This window comes from Suricata suricatta, chromosome 11, assembly GCF_006229205.1.
Source record: "Suricata suricatta isolate VVHF042 chromosome 11, meerkat_22Aug2017_6uvM2_HiC, whole genome shotgun sequence".
Lineage (NCBI taxonomy): Eukaryota > Metazoa > Chordata > Mammalia > Carnivora > Herpestidae > Suricata > Suricata suricatta.
The window spans coordinates 100,105,395-100,127,140 of NC_043710.1; the positions used below are offsets into that span (position 1 = coordinate 100,105,395).

Consider the following 21,746-nt stretch of genomic DNA (forward strand, 5'->3'; position numbering starts at 1 on the left):
GGGGGAGCAGAGAGAGAGGGAGACATAGAATCTGAAGCAGACTCCAGGCTCTGAGCTGTCAGCACAGAGCCGAACATGGGGTTTGAACCCACGGACTATGAGATCATGACCTGAGCTGAAGTTAGATATTTAACTGAGCCACCAAGATGCCCCAAATTAACATTTCTTAAAAATAAAAAGATTATGTATTTTTATAACAAACTGGGAAAATGTCAGCTTTGTGCTTCTTTAGCAAGTTTACTGTAATTTCTTATATTAGGTTAAAGTTCTAGAAGTAATAGCACTTTCACTAAATCGTCTTTAGGAATGAAATTTTAATCTATAAATATGACCTTAATGTTCCCAAATTACTTTTTTTGACTTAGAAATCCTCTTGATTAGCAAATACAAAGAATTACCACTTTTAGTTAAACTTACTTTTCAGTTCTTAGAGTGCCCAGCAGTAGATGCTTTAGAAAAGGAAGAAGGGAAGTAATTTTGTGTTGTGCTGACAGCTTCCTAGTCTCTAAATGAACAAATATTTGAATCCCTGTTATAAAGCCCATCCTTTTCACTTCCCTTTTGCATTGTTTGAGGTTACGAGATCTACATAAGATCTCTATTTCTGCATCTCCCATAACGTATTAGTAGTGAGTTAAGAGAGTCAGGATTCAGAGGTTGGATTCTATTTCAGCAGAGAGATGAAATGAGAGGAAGGAAATAAGAGATGTAGAAAGAGCATCCTAGATGGATAAGGAGCCTGAGCAGAAAAATGGTCAGTAGTAAGGCTTTTATGTTACGGTTTTGAAACTAGATATTCTCAGGAAAGAAGTTTTATTTAAAGAGCAGCTCTTACGTTTCTGGCTAAAAATTAACCTCTGTTATATTTTATCAAGTTTGCTTTACTGTGCTTAAAATACCATGAGTGATGAAAGCTGGAATGTGAATGCTTACTTTGTGTCAGGGCTTAGTCATGACATGACTCTGCTACGTGGTAGTTTGATGTGTGTTCTTTCTTCATCTTCCCAACAAACCAGGAGGGAGGCGATATTGAAGTGAATTTACACAGGAGTAAATAGTAGATGGAGAAAATTAAAAATTGCCCAGGTTACATAAGCTATCAAGTAGCAGGCCTGAGATGATGTCCATGTTTGACTTTCTTTAGAACTTCCATAATATATCAGGAGAATTGTAAGAAAACCAAATATTGAACTGTGCCAAGATGGATTTTTAGAAGCTCGCTTTACCTGAAATATAATGAAAAGGACCTTTAAAGGGGAAAAATTTTTTTTTCTTAATTTTTGGGCATGCAAACATTGTGTCTAACAGACATAGTTTAAATCTTTTAGGCAGTTTGGAAATAGTATGCATATTTAAAAATATTATACATGAATTCTGAGATGTCATGACTTACTGCATAGATAAGAAGTCATTCAATTATGAATCAGGAAGTAAGGAACATCGGAAGGATGTTTCACTGGTCTGTGCCTACAACAAATGGGCCTTTAGGAGCAAAGATTATAGAATGCAAATCTATAAATGCATGATAAAATAAATGAAATAAATGATGTGATTTATCGGGTGTCACGCATGGCTTAGCAGAATGGCTAACTGCATTGCCAGCAGCAGCAAGCTATCTAGTTTCATAGAAATGATTTTCTAGCCTTTGATTATAATCTGGATAGAACAAAAACGATAGGCAACAGGGGTGGGGTTTTTGTGTGTGTGAACAATTGTAGGGGAAAAATTATCCTTGAACTGGAGCCATTCGTTGTTTTTCATGCCTATGGAGACACAGAAAATGGTTTGAAGAAAGGATTAGTATAAAGTTATAGCAAATGTGGAAATCTAGAAATGGGAATTAAATGTACTTATAAAAATTAATTTTAAAATAAGAAATGCTTGCATAGATGTGTTTCATCTTTGTTGCCTGACTGTTACAGACTGATAAAGGATCAGGATCATGTTTACGTTTTGGTTTATATAGTTCTTGGTGTAAAGATGCCTTTTTTCTTTTTTAAACACTTAAGAAAATTAACACAAGTTGTTGAAGACAAATTACTTGATATGATATTATAAAAGGGAAGGCTTTAGGAGTAAATTTTATGTCATGATTTATTAAGCTTGATTTAAATAAAGTAACATTTTATTATATTAGAATAGGTATGTCTTGACTACTAAAATTATTATTACTAATAGTTCTTATTGGTATTTACCCTATTCCAGAAGATACACCCTGGTACTCTAGGATGCATTTTCTCAGTTAATTTCTCATAATATTTTCAGTAGAAGGTGTTGTGATCTTTGATAGATGAGGAAACTGACAGAGACATAAGAGACCTGTGCAGCTTGTAAGATAAGGAGTCAGATTGTCATCTGTATTCTTCCATGTCCTCCCTTTTTTCCTCATTAGGCGATCTTGAAACAACTGATACTAACTTGTAAAATAGCTTTCTGAGAAGGTGATAGTCTATGTTGAGTTGGCTTGATGTGTAATATTACACTTATAAAAAGGTAGTGTTTTTTTGGTGGAATGGAGACATGCTCAATGACTTTTAAGATTTTTCACTACTGTTGAATTTATCTTTTTGTTAAGTTTTCTTTTATCTGGATTTAAATTTATTTTCCATTTCTGACTATTACATGTCATACATGTAAACCTCTTATTTTTACAGTGTTTTGTCTCCTATATACGCTCAGTGTATCTGATGAAGGATAAAGAAATATTTGATGTGAGCAAGTTACCTATACCTGAATATGCCCTGTAAGTATTCATATTACAGTTTTAATTGTGAATCTTCAGAGGTAGAGGTCATTTGTCCGCACTGGTTCTCTGAGAGTCCCTATTGAAACTGCTGTGCCTTAACTTAAGAGCATCTGTTAAAGATCTGCAGAGAAAAAGATTATGTAAACTAGAAAACTAGGTGAGTGTCTAGTTCTTGTTGTTATAAAGAAATTTCGTACTTGTAAGTGAAAATTTCTGAAGGTTACTCTGGCAATTTCCTGTAGTTTCATCTTAAAGGAGATGGAGAACAATTGATAAGCACCGTTTGAAATCTTTAAATGTCTGCGATCCTCTTGTCTTTTGGAATGCTGGCCTGGAACACCATAGACCATTCTTTTTATGCTTTTGATACGTGTCTCCTTGTCAGTTCTTCCTTTATTTTAGATTGATCTCCATAACTGCTTGCTGATTGCCTGAGTATTCTTTGTGTCTTGTTGTTTCTTATAGGTGCTCACAGTTACCATGGCAAAATGTCCCTGTTTAGTAACTGAGGTTACTATTACATAAAAAAGGAGCTGTTGGTTTTGTTTTGGCTTAGTATTTGAAGGACTTTTATCCTAACCTTTTCAGCTATAAAAGAGGAATGCTCACTTTTTCAGTGGGGTTCTACCTGTGGGAAAAGCATTGAAAAATTCCTATAGAAGCACCCATGAGGTTAATCATATGTTAAATGTCAGCATAAAATTCCTAGTCTGTGATAAAAGATGTATTTTTATGGCAATGTCTGTGTATTTGGCTTGCTCTCCAGGAATTTGAAGGTCTTTACCGTTAAATGAAGTCTCATAAAAACTTATATCTGGGAGAGCCACTGTTTTCTGCTCTTCACATTAGATTGTGAGTTTAGTATAATAGGTAATTTGTCAGTTGTAACATTTTAGAACGATTGAAATTGCTAGGTAACAGCGTGAGGCTCCTGACTCTCTGTGTAGGTAATTGATGGAAAACTGCACACTATGGATATGACATGTTTTTGTCACTGAGCTGTTGATGTAGCAGTTACTAATTTAACCGTTTCTGAATAGGACTCATGGTTTAGGTTGTTAGTTCCCTTTTAGTATTCTACGAAGTTCTGTCCTGGTTTTCTGATTGACTTAGCTGAGATATTAGTAAACAGGAGAGGCACTGGGCTTTACCACTGCAGGGTCATATTTATGGAACATTTTGTTGCTACAAAGCCAGTAAAGCTCATCTGTTCACAGTTGACAATCTTTGCTTTTTATTGGTAATGTTTAAGGAAGGCAGAAAGTTAACTTCTGAGCCTAAATTATTGGTACAGTTTAATTTGGTGTTGTTGCTTAATTTTTGTGGATGTTTAGATGTATAATTTCCTTGACCTATAAATTCCTTTAGAAGCCCTTTGTTATCTAAAGCAGCGTTATGTATGCAAGATATAATAAATGTTTTTAAAAACTATTTTCCTAAGGAAACATGTTTTTTAAAGTTATTTATTTTTTGAATTTATTTTTCTTAAAAATTTTTAAAATGTTTTTATTTATTTTTGAGACAAAGAAAATGAGCAGGGGAGGGGCAGAGAGAGAGGGAGACAGAATCTGAAGCAGGGTCCAGTCTCTGAGTTGTCAGCACAGAGCCTGACGTGGAGCTTGAACCCACGAACTGGGAGGTCATGACATAAGCCGAAGTCGGATGCTTAATCGACTGAGCCACCCAGAGGGCCCCAAAAGAAACATGTTTTGAATAGTTAGTATGTACAGTTCATTGTGCTAGATGTTAAAAAAATTATAGATGTACATATGCCTACCTTAAAGGGGCTCCAAATTTTAGTAGCTTAGAAAGACACATAAGTATAGTTGTAATGCACTGAGAGAATGCTCTGATGGATAGGAGTTTATAATCCCACCCGGTAATCTCCATGATAGTAATAATGGGAGGTGCTCAGTAGCGGCTGCCTGTGTGCCAGGGTGTATGTTCAGTACATCGCATTTGTGAACTCATCTCACTCTTACAACAACCCTAGGATGTCAGTATTGATCACGGCATTTCACAAATGAGAGAACTGAGGTATAAGGGTTCAATAACATCCTCAGATCACACTGGTAATTATAGTCAGGATTTGAACATCAACAGTCCCATTTCTGTATCTGTGCTTTCTCACTGCACCTGTAAGTTTCTTGAATCCTGTCTCTTAGGAAAGAGGCCATGGAGCCATGTCACCATCTTAGCTGTTTATTGTAGCAGGCCTGGCTTTAGGAGTTTATCTCCCATTCACAAGTAGGAACTTAGGAGCTAGGAAAGACCTGATCATAACGTGAATCTTGATCTTAGAAGGAGAAAGTAATTTTTCTTTTCTTTATTGGTCTTGTTTAGAAATCCTTTCTTTTCTTCTTTTTTTTTACATTTATTTATTTTTGAGAGACAGAGTGAGATAGAGAGCAGGGGAGGGGCAGAGAGAGAAGGAGGCACAGAATCCAAAGCAGGCTCCAGGCTGAGCAAGCGTTCAGGATATTTTTTTTCTTTTTCTTTTTTTGGGGAAGACGTGATTATGTCATAGTCAAAGAGGAGAGGACAGTGATAATTTTAGTTTATTCTTTGCAGAGAGCTGTTTTGTCCTTTCATGACCATGTCTTTTTCAGCATTAGTATTGACATTTCACAAAGTGTTTTCATATAGTTAGCAAGTCAGATTGTTACAACAGCTGTGAGGTGGGCCTGGTAGGTATCAATACCCTTTATCCTAGGAGGCTGAGGCTAAAAGAAGTAAACTGGAATTAGGCAGATATAGTACTTGAACTGTTCCCTTGTTTCCGGTTTCATGCTCTTTATTTATACCTCGTTAACCTCTTAATGAAAAATGGTGTATCTCTAGTGTTGTCTGATGGGTAGTTGGTATTTTTTGTCTTGCCTTTTGGATCATCTAATCTGTCAAGATTGAGTTGTATCTCAGAGGAGTGTTTTTTTTAAAAACTTGAAAAATAGATCCCCACTCTTGAGAAACTGTTGCATAATACCATAAGCACACCATCAGTGTACTGAGGTACCTATTTTCGTTTGCTCATGTTTAAGGTCTCTAGGTCTTGCTGTGGCACCACGGGTAAGATTTCTTCAGAAAATGCAGAAACAACCCCCCAAAGAATTGGTGGTGAGCCAAGATGATAAAGGAATTGAGCCAAGGGCTCCCTCCCTCACCAATGATGAAGTAGAAGAATTTAGAGCCTACTTCAATGAGAAAATGTCCATCCTTCAGAAAGGTGGGAAAAGACCAGAAGAGACAGAATACACACTGGCTAAGGAGATTAGTGATGAAGAGGAAGAAGAGAAGGAAGATGAGGAAGAAGAGAAGGAAGATGAGGAAGAAATGGAAGAGAAACTGGCAAAAGCAAAAGAGTCTCAGCTTCAGTCTGTCCCTGGCACTGGGGAGTCCAAGGAAGCCCCTGGGCAGTTCTTAGACAGAGATGAGGATGAGGACGATGGACACGACGCCAGTTTCTTTACAGTGAAGCGACACAACGTGTTTGGGTTGGACCTTAAAGAGAATAAAACGCCGCAGGTAAGTTTATCCCCAGTGGACCGTCTTTTCTTGTTTCCCACCACTTCTTACTGTATGCTGCTTGTGACCTTTGGGGAACTTTAGGGGCAGGAAGGACTAGGAGAAATTTGTAGAATGATGTTCTTTGCAGTGAAATCTCCCTCTTTCTCCATATTTAAAGATGGAATAGGTGCCAGGAGAATTTTCCTTGTTCATAACCTAGGGAACCCTAAGAATGCTGACAAATTTAATCTCATGTGCTGTCTCTAAGGCATGTTTTTAAAGTAGCCAGAGCCATGGTTATAATGTTAAGGAAGGCATGTGATAGGGTTCTATGTTTATGGCGTGACAGTCCTATACTGTGACTCTTTACATATTACTTTCTGATTTAAATCATTATAGATACTCCTTAATTTAATCTCCCTAAGCATGGATTTAACTTTTAATGAGACATTTGCTTTGGGGCACCAACTCAGAGTCTTAAGTAGAAGGCCAGGACTCCTTTTTTAAAGGCCACTTATGAAGATTTATTAAATGTTTCATGTAGATACTTTGTTCCTCTGGAGGTACCTGCTAGGGAAAATAAAAGAATTGAGATAAAGCATCTGCTTACTGGAGTGTCTGTAGGTGCGTACTTAATGTGTTTCTCTTCCTCTTTCCTGGTTCCCTTCCTATTTTGTATGCCTTTATTCTTCATCATTTCTTTAAAGTGAATTGAATAAAAAAATGAAGCTGAGCCCTCATTTTTTATAAACTCTAAGACTCATAGTAGGAAATTCTAAATTTTGAACTGTGAAACTCAGATGGTATTCAAACAGTGTTATCAAGTACTTAATATGTAATTTGGTGTTTTGTAAGCATTATCTCATTTAGTCCTTGAATAACCGTATGGGGTAGGTACTGTCTCAATATACAGGTAAAGGGAAAAAACAGCTGGGACACAGACTATAAGATAGTGAAGTGCACAGCTTGTTGCTGGCATAGTTGGAATTTGAGACTAGGTTTTCTGATGTTTTTGGTTAAGAATGTGGAAAATGATCTGATTTTTGAAGTGTGATTTATCACTCTTTCTTATAGAATTGATATGCTTTGCGTTGTATTTGATAAATCAGTGGTTAACCTAAGGCCACAAAGATTTTCTCCTATCTTTTCCCTGAGAAGTTTTATAGTTTTAGTACTTAAATTTAGGGCTGTAGTTTATTGTAGCTTAATTTTTGAGTATCGTGTGAGGGAAGGGTTCAGGTTTTTTTTTTTTTTAATGGGTGTTTAGTTGAACCAGTTTCTTTATTAAATGGTGCTTTCTCCTTCCAGTAACCTTGATCCCTTGTCCGGGGTTGACCACGTATGTATAGGTCTTTGATTCACTCTTGTCTCTGTTAGCCATCCTTTCACCACTAACACCCATCTTGATTACCTTCATGGGAAATCTCAAATTAGATAGTACAGGTCTTCCAACTTGATATTTAAAAAACAAAATGTTTTGGTTCTTTTTGGACACTCTATTTTCTTACAAGGTTTTGAACCAGCTGGTTAATTGGTACAAAAATAACCCCTGATGGTATCTTCATTGAGATTTCATTGAAACCTGTAAGTCTGTTTGGGGAGAATTGACATCTTGAGTTGTCTGATTCAGGAATACAGCGTATCTTTCCATGTCTTTAGGCCTTCACAGTCTTTTAGTGTGGTTTTATGATTTTAAGCATGCACATCTTGCACATTTTTCTGTTAGGTTCATCTCTATTTCATAGTTTTCAATGTTACTATAAATTGTACTGTTAAAAAATAATTTTCTAATTCTTCATTGTTAGCATATAGAAATACAATTTATTTTTGTATGCCAGTCATTCTAAACCAACCTGTTAGTTCTAACAGCTTTATTTTTGGCGATTCTTGGGATTTTCTCTGTAGATGGTCATGGAGTTTGTGAAGAAAGGTGGTTTCATTTCTTCTTTCCAATCTGTGTGCCTCTTATTTAATTTTCTTACTTACAAGGTATGTTGAATAGCATTGGTGAGAGTGGCCATTGTTCAGTTCCTGATCTGTGGGAGGGAAAACATTCAGTCTTTTTTGATTATATCTGATGTTAGCTATAGGTTTTGTGTAAATGCCTTTTTTAGGTGGGAAGGTTCCATTTCATTACTAACTGGTTTAGTGCATTTATCAAAGTGGATGGTGAAATTTTGTCAGGTGTTTCCCTCCCCCCTCAGCTATTAAGGTGAATATATAGTTATTCTGTTAACATACTGATTTTTTTTAATGTTGAACTAATGTTGAATTCCTATGATAACCTTCACTTAGTCATGATGTGTTTTATCTATTTCAGGATTTTGTTTGCCAGTATTCTGTTAAGGATGTTTATTTCTGTGTTCAGGAGAGATATTGGCTTGTTTTGTTCTGGTGACTCTGGGACCATGACACATTTAAAAACCTCTTGACACATTCTGCCAAACTATCCTTCAGAGAAGTCACAGTCTTTGGACCCTGGCCTTGTAAGCCATTGCCCATTTACTTCTCTAACAATGAATATTAACACATCTTTTCTATTTTGAAAAAAAAAAACAGCAAGAAATGTCTTACAATTTGAATTTATCTTTGTTTGATTCTATTATTGAACATCATTTATTTCAGTTGTATAATTTTTGTGTATGTATTTTCCCCTCCTTTTCCCCTGCTATGATATTCCTGGTCTCCAATTGTCCTTAAACATTAGTTAGTGTTTCTGGCTTTTTAAAAAACTTTTTCTAATATCTTCTGTCACACAAAATTGTGTGTTGGCTTGTCTTTCTTACTGGCATCTGAATTCCTTGAATTAATGTCTTACTGACCATTATGTGTTCAGGGCCTGGTATAGTGGCTAGCTCCTTTTGAATTTAAAAAAATGTTTCATGAATGAATGAGTGAATTATTGAATTTCTTATTCTTTCACCTCGATAATTTTATTTGCTGTGAATTAGGTATAATTCATACCTGTGGGGTTTGTTTTTAGAAACCTATTGAAACTATGTAAGATTTAAAAAATGTGATTTATCTGATTGACTTAAAATGATTCAAAAGTTATTGTTTAATTTTCTATAAACATGAACATAAATAACTTTCTTTTTTTACTCATTAAATTATATACCTGTGCAGGCCAACCCTTATAATTTAGATAGTAAATGAAAGTATCTAATAGTAATGATGTAAAGTTCTAATTAAGAATACATTTGCATGGTATGCTATAGGAAGTTCTATTTTTAAAATACCTACATGATTTTTTAAAGAAATAAATTGGAAGTGTATGACATATGCGTCAAATGTGAGGAATAGTTTGGAAGAGCAGGATTTTGAGAAGCTAGAAAAGGAATGTTCTTCTTTTTCTTCCTGCACATTCCCTAGTACTGTATACAGCTACAGTTGAAATTATTGGTTCTTTGGCTGAAATAGAAAGGCCTCCCCCCGCCCCACCTAATCTTGCCAGTTTTACTTGTTATGTGCCTTCAGGTTTTCAGAGTCAGTGTTTTCGTGCTCTCAGATTGTTACCATCTTTTCGGTGCTTCGTCATGTTTTTAAGGCATTTTGTTTTTGAGTGTGATTTTTACATCAGCAGTTGCAGTCAGGTTCCCATTTTAGCCTTTCTTCTTGCATGTTATATTTCAGTGTTGGGTTGTACTCATTGCAGGCTGCTTTCTTCCTCTCTTACCTAAATTTAAGGATAGGCCTGATAAAACAAACCAAACCATACTCAAAATGGAAATAATACTGTTATTTACACATATACGAATGTATTCCCCTTGGGAGACTAAGTACTTTTTCCAGACAGTGTTGTCTTTGTTTAGATATTTTTGTTGCTCCTGTTTCAGAATTGCCTTTAGGGACAACATAACAGACACGTAGGAGAACTGGTTTCATTACTTCTGTCACAGGCTATTCTTTGTCCCGATTATCTTTCTTTCCTTTTTTGCCCCTTTGGAAAAAGGAGGAGATTTGTTAAATCAGTTATAGCTTGGAGCCATCGGAGGAGACATATTGGTTGGCAGATGACATAGGATTTGTTTAATAATCATGGTCATTGATAAAATAATTTATTTGGTGTTTTATCATATACCAAATGCTTAGTTCTAATTTTGTCCTCGTAACAGGAAAGGCAGATGATGATATTTAAATTTCACAAAGTCTTTTAAATGACTTTTCCAAAGTCACAGTGGTGGAGTCAGTCTCAGAACCTATCTCTGATGCCAAATCACATTTTCCTGTCCTGTTGCCTACCATATGATTTGTATTTAGTTTACTTGATCTAGATGGATGATGTCAGCATAACTGACAGCACTTTACATATCTTTGTGATACCCATTGTGTGCAGGCACGTGGAATACAGAATTGATATGTTTACCTCTTTAGATCTGGGCATGAATGGAGAAGAGAGGTAGCGAGTGCAGGTGCAAGCAGTGTCTTTTGGAAGACTGCCCTGTCATAGTCCTTTTCTATTTGACAGGATGAAGGCATTAGCAGAGAGACGGATTTCCTTAGCACTGGGGAGCGAATCATGAGTGACGGGGAGGAGAGAGCCTAGTCTGGGTGATCACACGCCAGGGCAGTTAAGAGAAGGTTGCCTGACCTCCTGTCATCGGAAGAAATCTATGTTTTGGCTAGTTTTTTTGGTGTTGGCAAGAAAGTTGACTTCTAAGGAAACAGTTTCTCTGACAGTGTTAGAGAGGGGTGTGAATATATAACTAAAATGAATTTGAAAATGATTTTAAAACATTTCTTAAATATAAGAATAAAATCTCTGAGCATATACTTTTGTCTTTCTCATTTTATAATTGTTTAGGGAGGGGATTGATAGGTAGATTCCATTTTTAGCTCAGCATTTGTTCTTTTACAGCCATCTAAGCCGTAAACCTAGGTCAGTCTTAAGATTTGAATGATACTTCTAGATAATTCTTTGTTTAGAGTAGAATCTGTATTCTGTTTACTTGGAGTCTTAGATTTTCACACAGAAATTCTTGGTATTGCAAGAACTCGCTGGTAAAACATAGATTAGCTAATATTATTTATAAATGTTCTTTTATAAATGTATTCTAAAATTCTGAATCAAGATTCTGATATATGGGAGCTGGTTATTTTTCTGCCTATTGTCTCTGTCTTTTCTCTCTTTCCTCTTCCTCCTCCTCCCCACTTTTTTTCCTCTTTCCGGGAGTAATTACTGAGTGACTACTAAGTGCCAGGGACTGTGCTAGGTAGTTAGTGAGTTTTAGAGGCTTATGACTTGAGTTAATGAAGCTGATTATTAAACCAGAATTTCAGTAGAGAATCCCAACTTTTTCTTCCTTTATTCATTCATGCAACCAAATGTTTTAAAGCTCTCATATTGACAGCTGGGAGAGAAGATGCCTCCCGAGGGCAGTTGTTCCTTAAAGAACAGATGGGTGTTAATAGGAGCGGGTAAAGCACTCTAAGTAAAGGGTACAGAGTGAGAAAAACCATGGCCACAAGAAAGTATGTGTTTTGTATGGGGAGCTATTTCTGGTATATGTTTAATAGTTAACCTTTCTGAACCTCAGTGTGTCTGTAAAATGGGTTCAATAACAATGTCTACTTCACACAGTTATGATTGTAAATAGAAAGCACCCAGCACAGTTGTGTACGTAGAAGGAGATTACATTTATCTAGTTGATAAAGTATAATAGGAATGTACCGATAAGGGCATGATACAATTTTGCCAGTGCCATGGCCAGCCGGTGTGTGAGGGAGTTGGTGGGGGAAAATAGGTTTGTGTCTGAATCAGGACCAGTTGAAGAAAGAAAAAGTGATGTACTTCATTTATTTCAGGTGTTCTATTAGGAAGCCAATTTGCTTTTATGATTATAGCTTAGTGGATAGAGCATTTTTAACATTCTCAGTCTTGTGCATTGATCTGGACAGTGCAAAACCCTACACTAATATCGCAGGTGCGGTCAACATCACAGCCATACGTTTATGGAGAGTTTATAATTTGATATAATCAGGCTATATTAAGGCAAACACAGGGCTTTGTAGAAACGGATTGATTGCTTATAAATAGAACTAAAAGTGGTATTCACAGTAGGTAGTTATTTCATGTGCAGTATATAGTTATTTCAAGTGTAATTGTTAATAAAATTATTGTATTAATTTTCTGGGTGGAGTTCTCTGTCCAGTTACCTGGCATTATTCTTGTGTATATTAATGCTGTGCAGTGTATTTCTAGAAGATATTATGTAGGAGATGTAGGATATGGATTTTACTTCTATTTAAAGACTGTTGATTTAAATGGACATTAGAGGAAGTAATGCCCTTGTTGGGGAATGAATGAGCCTATTGTTGAACTGTTGTAGGAGAGTACTGCTTTAGCTGTTTTTTATCCCCACAATTATTTGTTTTAGCATGGGAATGAACTATGGGTAGCTCATTTCTCGAAATTTCTTGCAGATGACCCAGTTTTTGTGAAAGAAGTGTCAGGAAGTGATCAGTATCTAATAGTTTTCTGTAATCTGTCATGCACTTTGATTATCTTATATCACGTACTAAACTCTTACCACAGTCTTGTGCAGTATTAGTCCTATTTTGCAGGTTAAGAAACAGACTTTGAAAGGGTCAATTGCTTGCCCAGTGTGGCAGAATTCGTGAAGTGACATAACTGGAATTTGTACCTGTGCCTACCTGACACAAGCCTCAGTGTGATTGTGCTTTGTTTTGATTCCTGTCATTTCTACACTTATGAGTGAGTTTCTTTTAGTGTTCATTTTTACTTCTACTAGCCCTGTGACTCTTCTGCCCCAGCCCCTGACTGCCTCACACTTGGCTTGGGATAAGCCTCACAGTTGGTCTCCACTGTTTTCCTGTCATCGTCCTGCAGACCTCAGTCAGGTTAGTGTTTTTTTCCCACGTGATTGGCTTTCCATGCTTCCCTTTAATCCACCCTTTCAACTGGGCTTCCTAAACTTGCCATGTCCCCGCCCCCCCAATACCACCAGCCCATTCTTTCCTGTGTGAGGTTCCACTCACACTAAAGACTCACCACTCCAGCGTTTCAGATCTTAGCTACTCTTCTAGATTCAGTGCTGATAATGGCTCTTCTTGAAGTCTGCCTTTACTGCTTCTCACGGATACCTGGAGTTTGATTTTCTATTTCACCAGTCTTTCTCTTTTTGGCACTTCATAATGTACCTCCATGAATATACTTTTCATGAAGTCTGTCTTTACTTCTTCTCACGGACATCTGGATTTTGATCTTCTGTTTTACCAGTCTTTTTCTTTTTGGCGTTGCATAATATACCTTCATGAATGTCCTAATTTCTGTTTGTTCTGGTACTGAGTGATTATTGAGGTTGCCATAACCTTTGTGTGCAAGGGTCTTCTATAACCCTTAGTTGAATGAAGAAAGGAGAGCTCTTTAAAGCCTGGGGGTCAAGATTACTGTACTCTCAATTTTGATATCATGAAGTAGGCCATGATGGGATGACCTTAAATGATGAGTAGTCTAGATAGAGTTGGTGTATAAGGCTCTTGCCTTCCTACAGGTGCTTTTTGTCTTGTTTCCTGTTTTTAATTCTTTAATTATAATTGAAACTTAATTCCAATTCAGAAGCAATAGTTACTGTATGACTTAAAAGTTTGATGTACATACTGAATTATATATATATAAGTACTTATTTCCTTCCTTCCCTATTTGAGTTTTTTATGCATATGATTTCTGAAGATGTAAATTGACAATGGAAAGCTTTTGGCTTGATGTTTATTCTTATGCTGAATCATTATTGTATCAAAAATATTTTGACTTTTTTTCCTTCATTTCCTACTTTTATATGTCTTCAATGTTTAAAGCATCTGCTGGCTACTGAGTATTCTAGTGACTTAATTTTATAGCCTACTTTTTAGAAACTTTATTTTTAATCAGGATATGTTTATCTTCACTTTAAGGTGAAGGCAATGAAAGAAATGTGAAATGGGGCAGGTTATTCTTCAGGGCCCTGTAATTTGCCCTTGAGGTTGATTGTTAGGATAATCAGAACAAAGGAGCCTTTCAAAGTCATCAACAAGTGCTTGTTTATATTTATAGCTCTAACATACAACTGAAGAGAATTACTCTGTTTATGAAAAGGTTTGTTTCCAAATGCTGTTTTAAGACTCTTTGTTCTTAAAGGCACAGCAATCAATATATGTGTACTTCCCTAAAGCTTTTTAATAGGAGGGCTGTGATGTGGAGGCACTGAATTGTACTCAGCACACTTTCTCAAATTTGTCGGAACAGATTTTTGTTTTACTTTGTTCTGTACATTGTATGTTTTTGGAACAGCTTCAAAGATCCATGACAAATCTAAGTACAAGGCAGCCGCTGAAACTGTGCCATTTATTGGTGACAGGTAGAATTAAATCCTGTTTGCTTTGATGTGAAGTTTTGCCATGAAAGTTTGCATTTTAGGTGACATGAAGGCTTCATGGGTTTTTTAGTAAAATTAACTCACCGAATACTTAACGAACACCTCCTAGTAAGCTCCAGGTGTTGACAACATTAACAACATTCCTTTTCCCCATGGAGCTTAAGTTCTAGTGGGGGAAGATGGACAAAAAAAGAGGTGCGTGTGTTGTGGGAAAAATGAAGCGGAGTAAGGGGGAGCCAGGTTGGGGGTGTGTGGAGTCTTGCAGTTTCAGATGTAATGCCCAGACGCCCTTCCCCGGGAGCATGGAAGGCACTCTTCTGCCATTGCTGGCCAAGACCTTCATTGCTGTTTGAGCACTGAGAAGGGGGTTGTGCTTCCTCCATCCAGGTGTAATTTGAAAGAAGTAGCATACTAAATTTTAAAACAGTGAAAGTCTTGAGGTCTGATTTTTTTTCCATGTTGACTAGTTTATTGCTTTTGTTGAAATGTATTATTTCAAACACATTTTAAAGTACTCCAGCTTGGCTGGTGCCCTGAGCATGTGTGTGATTTGCTGGTTGGTTAATAGAGCCTGGGAGCTAGACTGGGTAGAGGAAATATAAAGAGAATTCAGACCTTTGAGGGAGCCCATGCTAGCAAGTTAATTGGCCAGAGCACTGACACTTCAGTAAAGTTCAGTGGGAATACAGATGCCTGTATGTTAAGAAAGTCCAGTTTATTTTTCAGTAACAGTAAAATCTGTTTTTTAAAAATAAACTATAAAGTGTATGTAGTTGACATTAGAAACAAAACAAAAAGCAAAACCAAAAGTACCAGTTTTTTTACCAGCAAATGAGTTTATTCAGGAATTTATTCAGATTATTGCAACTCAGCCTAAACTATGATGAAGCATAGGCAAATCCAGAGAGCAGGGGAGATGCCTCTGCTTTTAGGGGGGAAAGGAGGAATTTGGAAGGGGCTGCTTTGAAGAGTTCCCAGGTGATGGTGGCTTCTCATTGGCTGAGTGTGTTGGTTTCCCATTGGCTGGGGTGTTGCTGGCAAGGAGAACTTCTTCCTCCCTCCTGGTGGGGCACCTAAAATGAGCTTCCTCCCGTTGGGGGTGTGATTGGTTTTGCCTGAGCCCCCTGGCTCTTACTGTTCACAGTACTTTGTAGGTGAGGTTTGCCTACCCATTTCATGATGGCTTACGTTTTAAGTTTTCAGGGCAATGCTTCGCAAGCTATGTTTTCTCAAGGACCGGGCATTTAATTTTCAAATCATCATACAACAGTAATTTTACAAAGCATTAAAGAAAAACTACTAAAGCAAAACGAACCTTTCTTTGCTTTCTGGCTCTATCTCTGCCATTTTTGCTGCCTTTTCTTTGTCTAGATTGGATTGTTTTAATTTTGGAACCTAGAGTATCCTTCTGGTGTTGCGTTTTGTTTTTGTTTTCACCTTGTTGGTAAAGCTGTGGGGATGTGTGTGTATGTGTGTAATGCATGATACTTCCATGCCTTTTGGGTTCTTTTTGTTGAGTGGAAATTGATCCTGTGAGGGACACGGCCACACCCTTGGTATGAGGGTTCCTCAGCCCTCTTTGGTACTTCGTTCCCTGTTTAAATTGTGCGGTTACCCCTTCCAGGAAGGAAGGAAGGTAGGAAGAAGGTTAGGAGGAAGAACTGCTAAGTAGGTTTTCAGTAGGTGCGTTGACTCTCACAGGAATGTGTAGCTGGATGAGTCTCCTGGAGAGCAGGTTGCACTTCTTGCTCATTGTTGCATCGTCTGCAGCGTCTTCCACGGGCAGACCCTTGACGCTGGCCAGTAGTCCAGGGTCATTTTCTCTCAGTGAGTCTCTCCTGCTGCATTCATCAACAGCACTTTCATCCCTAGTATCAAAATAAAGCAATAATGTAGCTAGCTCTTCCTGACTAAGTCATGATTGGAAACATCTACAGTGAAGTTTTAATAAATTGAATTTTGAAATTTTTATTTATTTTTTTAAAGTCAAGAGTGTTTTGCTGTAGGACAGAAAGTTTATCTCTATTAGATGAGTAGCAGATCATCAGTTTCTGGACATTGCTACTCCCAGAAGGCTGTTGCTGTTTTTGGTTTGTTTTCCTTTCTTTTCTTCTTTTGGCTTGCCTGCTGGCTGTTAGAATAAAGGTGACAGACGGTCCTGATATAGTGTTGGACAGAGAATCTGCTGGTTTTTGTTCGGCATTATAAATGATTGAAAATAGACTGACATTTTGTTACAGATTAATAAAGCCAACATGGTAGTGATTCTTATAGTGCATTAATTTTAAACTCTAGAATCAAGTGCCTTAGTAAATGTCCCTGGAATATATGAAGAAAATCCTAAGCATTTGGTACACATAAGATAGAAATCACATATTGCAACTTTTCTGAGAGCACATAAAGGATGCTGCTACTATTTTCATGGATAATCTCTCTTGATGCAATTTTCCTTATTGTTGTTTGGCTTCTTCCCCATCCCTCAAGTTGGTGGAGCAAATGAATCACTTAATTTCTTAGTAGCAATCCCTATAGAGCTTACTTCCAAACAATTTCTAAGTTTGTGTTTTAAATTAAAAAGGCATATTTCCTGTTACATCTTTTGAGTGTTTATGATTAGAGTAATTCTGCCACCTGCATGAATTTTTATGTCTGCTAATTTTTGTTACGGAGAACAACAGAGTAGAGGAATGCTTTCTTCCTTGCTGTGATTCCTAATTTTGGAAGGTACATTAATTTCAGAATGTTTGATATAGGAAATGGTTACACAGTCTGAAAGCACTTAGTAAGAACTTGCTAGATAATGTTTTCTCCTGTGGTTTGGTTCAGCATTATTTTGTTTCCTTTGCATCTCTTGATCCGTGTAGACTTTTTTCTCTGGCTGCTGACAACATGTCCATAAAGTAGAACCTTACACATCAAAGACTAGATAAAGTTCTATTAGGCTAGCTCTACTCCCCACCCACATCTTCGGAGAATGATTTTCTTCTTTTTTTTTTTAGAAATTTGAAAAGGTGGCTTTTAGTGACTTCTCTTTCTTCTTAGTATTTTCTATTAAGGATTATTAGTTGACTCAATTTGAAGCACACTTAGAAAGATGTGTTTTAATAACTATTGATCCATTTTATTTAATACCTTGAACTAAATATTTTTTAATGGGCATTTTTAGAAATAATACTCTAACTTTTCCTCTTCACAAAAAGGAAGGAGAACTTATTTTATTGCAGGAAAATATGCTATGAGGCAGGCTTCAAGACACGGTTTGGTTTCTGGCCTGAATACAAATACCATTTAGCCAACCAAATTTATAATGGGCTTATAATTACAGGATTAGATATGGGGTGCTGGGTTAATTCTCCTCTCTTCCCTTTCCCCACCTCCCATTAACTACCTCTCTTATGTGGCGGAAATTACAGATTGATTTGGCTCTTATTTACTGAAGAGAGCAAAACAAGTTATTTCTAGGTTTCAAGAACTGTGGAGAGTCTGAAATGCCACTCTACTTGCAGATTAACAAGTAAGCCTGCCACATTTTGATTTATGCTGCTAGACAATTCATGGCACACTCAGCTGCAGGAGCTTCAAGTTTGCCTTGCTTTCCTGGCTCTTCAAATCCATAGGGACCATGTGCAAATGGTGCCAGCTGAATGCCATCTACAGAGTGGGTTTGTGTGAGAGCTGAAGGACTTCCATCTTAGAAGAGGGCCTCTAGCAAACCTGCCCAGCCTTTGCCCCCAGGAAACACTACTTTTATTAACATGTCTTAGAATGAATCGGTTGGCTGCCCCCAAGGGACATAACTGTTTTTATCTTCTAAGGCTGTCTGCTCTGTTGACATCTTGAAAAGATAATCTGGAAGGGTAATGGATTCAAGATGGTCAGAAACATGAGAGACCCGATGGTCTCCCAAAGCCAGGTATCAGCTGAAAGCCAGAACTATTTCCATCCTTCTATTTGTCGTGCTGTGGCTTCTACCAAGTGTGAATGTAGAAAAGTGACTTCCATTTAAATAATCAACATAAATTCCAGAGACACAGATTCCTCCTTGCAAAAACTGTTGATTTTGTTTGCTAAGGCCCTAAAATAGTGGGGAGTTACGTTTGCTGGAACTGAGTCCAAAAGTGTGCTTCCTCAGTAACCTGTGTTTACCACTGTCATAGCACTCAACACTCTGCATTGTCATATTGTTTGTTTTTTCCGCCTTACTAGGTCCCTTAAGGAGGCAGGGAAGGTATATCACTCAGTTTTGTGTTGATCCATCAGGATTGCCTCTCACTATGATAGATTCTCAGTAGCTGTTTGTTGAATGAAATGGGTGAATGATAAGCAAATGAATAGAAGCTTTTATTTTTTTTATTTCTTTTTTAAAAATTTTTTAATGTTTTTATTTAGTTTCGGGAGACAGAGAGAGACAGCGCGTGCAGGGGATGGTCAGAGAGAGAGGGAGATACAGAATCTGAAGCAGGCTCCAGGCTCTGAGCTAGCTGTCAGCACAGAGCCTGACGCGGGGCTTGAACCCACGAACTCTGAGATCGTGACCTGAGCCGAAGCCAGATGCGGATGCTTAATCAACTGAGCCACCCAGGCGCCCTGAGTAGAAGTTTTTAAATTCAAATCTAGTTGACCTTTTATCAGTTTATTCAGGTTTCTTATTCCAATTCGAGACTGTACCATTTGGTAGAAAAATGTACCTGGAAGGAACATAAGTGGCCAGAAAATGGTAGTTGGCCAACTGGGTTAATTTTTGGTAGGACCCTTGTATTGGAATTCAGAAACTGGGTTAGATAACAGTAAATATCTTGTGTGAAATCTTCCCTAAACCTCTAATAACCACCCGTCATCTTTTTCTTTTTCTTATTGGTTGCTTTGATCTCTGGGTCTGTTTTCTCAATGTGGTTCTCTGTCTTCTCTACGGAAAAAAAATAAATGAACTATCAGCCACCCACCTTCTTCTAAAGATGGTTGAGGAAGTCTTTAGAAAAACTGACTTCTTTTTTTAGGTTGTCATAATTCTCAAATATTTTTACATGCTGCATAGATTAAAGTTTTGCTAAGTACTGACCCTTTATTAAATTGAATTGGTGTCACTGAATAATTAGTCTCACAGGCAGACTTTGAGACTGATTGCAGTTTGCTTTTTGTTTAAAAGGCCAGAGTTGCAGCCTCCACCTTCATTTCACTCTTGTAGCGTGAGGTACTTTACGTAATCTGTTCTTTAGGGCTCAAGTTTCTTGTAATTGAAAGCATCATTAAATACTCAATAGCTTTTTAAAATATTGCTATTTAAGGTACTCCTTTATTCTAAAAATTTAACAAAATATTTTGTAAAGAAAAACTAACTGCTTACACTGAACCATTAGTAATTTATTTTACAGTGCATTCACTTGTAGAGATCAGTTTAATTCTGACATTATCCCATCAAACGTGTTTCATGTCTAGACGTGTATATGGTTCTGTGCAGACTTGATGAGACTCTTCCCTCCAGTTGTGTACTTCTAGGTGCAGAGGCAGACGGAAGCAGTCTTCTTGTCTCAGTGCCAGCACCCAGGCTTCTACCTGGGGAGGGCCCCTCAGGTCCTCTTGTCTGCACACTTAAGTAGCTTGCAGAAGCATTCTAAAAGCTAGCGAGGTAGTAGTTGTGCTGTCTCGTGAGACATATGAGTAAGCATGATCATCAAAATTATCCGATTACTATAAACCAGAAATGAAAGTATTGTTTTGGCCGGTCTTTGTGTTCACATTTGAATTGGCTTTATCTGTTCTTACCAAGAGTATATTTAGTAGTATAGAGAAGAGAAATGATTCTTAAGCTTTTTCAAATTCGGACCTACAACTCCTTTATACTTAATTATATTGTCATTTGTATTTTTAATTTGAATAGCTTTAGACTCCTAGGAATTCCTCAGATCAGAAGTTGAGGGCACGAGTAGTTTCATCGCAGTGGGGAAGCTTTTTTCCAGTAGCATTCATTTTTTGACTTCTTGCACATTGTGTTAAATGTAAATCCTTAGCAGATGCCACAAAATGATTATTTGATGAGGCTATTTATGTCTCTGGTTTTCTCAGGTTGAAAGACCCTGCTGGACTATTTTGAACATAAGCTTCTTTCTTGTTCTATTGAGAGCTCTGTAAAAATACCCACAGCAACTTCAGGGACTCATTTATTCCTGCTTTCACTGAAGTAGTTTATACCCAGATTCAAAATCTACTGAGGAAAGAATGAAAATACTAAGCCTTTAAGCATCTGGGTTAGCTGGAGCATTTCAGATTATGTGTGTTGAATTTAAACATTCTCTGCCAGGTTTTCCCTCCTATGGTTAATCAAGTTTTTTTTTTTTTTAATTTACATGATATGCACATGATACTATGCCAAATATGAAACAGACTTGTCAGCCTTCAACAAAGGTTGAGGAGACAGGATATTGATAGGGAAGCATTTTGTGAAATAACAATAGAACTATAAGAAAAATAATACAAATTGTTTAACTTGTAGTAATAGATGCTTTGAATTAGGACTAGAACTTTGTCCTTGAGTTCAAGGGATGTTTCTGGAGTGGTTGGGACTTGATTAGTATTGAAGATTGCATTAGATTTGGTAGTTGGACTAAGAGCAACTTAGTCCATAAAAGTATGAGCAGATGCGGGGGGGGGGCAGTAGTTGTGGTCTTTCAGCTTTGGCATAATGGAACAGTTCTGCAGGACATGGTGAGTAGTAGTGAAGCAAGCGAAGGATAATACCTATTGATAGTGAAATGCCCAAGATTTTAATATCACCTCAAAACCAGAAACCGCCAGGGAGACCGAGTCACGCATGTAAAAGCAAAGGGCAGTTTTATCACGGCTTAGGCTCGCTGGGCCTAAGTTCGGTCTCACAGCCTTCACCAATGCAGTGGATCCGTGCTGAGAGCCCCGAGCAAGGGCTGAGTATGGGGTTTGGGAAGGGGGAGTTACAAGAAATTGTGACACAGGTACAGTGACCCAATCATAATGGTACAACAGTATTGGCAGCAGCTCTAACCATACACACTGTTCAGAGCGTTTGTTACTTTTGGCGGGACCCAATTACAACATTTAGGGTATCTTTGAAATTAACCAATTACAGAGCGAGTTCAGGGTCTTGTTTG

At 37.4% G+C, this 21,746-nt stretch overlaps 1 protein-coding gene across 1 annotated transcript in view; it reads left to right on the plus strand.

The window, feature by feature from the left end:
• DDX10 (DEAD-box helicase 10) overlaps positions 1–21,746 on the plus strand; it is a 282,694-nt gene that overhangs the window by 39,379 nt on the left and 221,569 nt on the right. The window contains exons 12-13 of the mRNA XM_029914966.1: positions 2,655–2,743; positions 5,785–6,268. Of these exons, the coding sequence (XP_029770826.1) occupies positions 2,655–2,743; positions 5,785–6,268 (573 nt within the window). The remainder of the gene's footprint in view (positions 1–2,654; positions 2,744–5,784; positions 6,269–21,746) is intronic.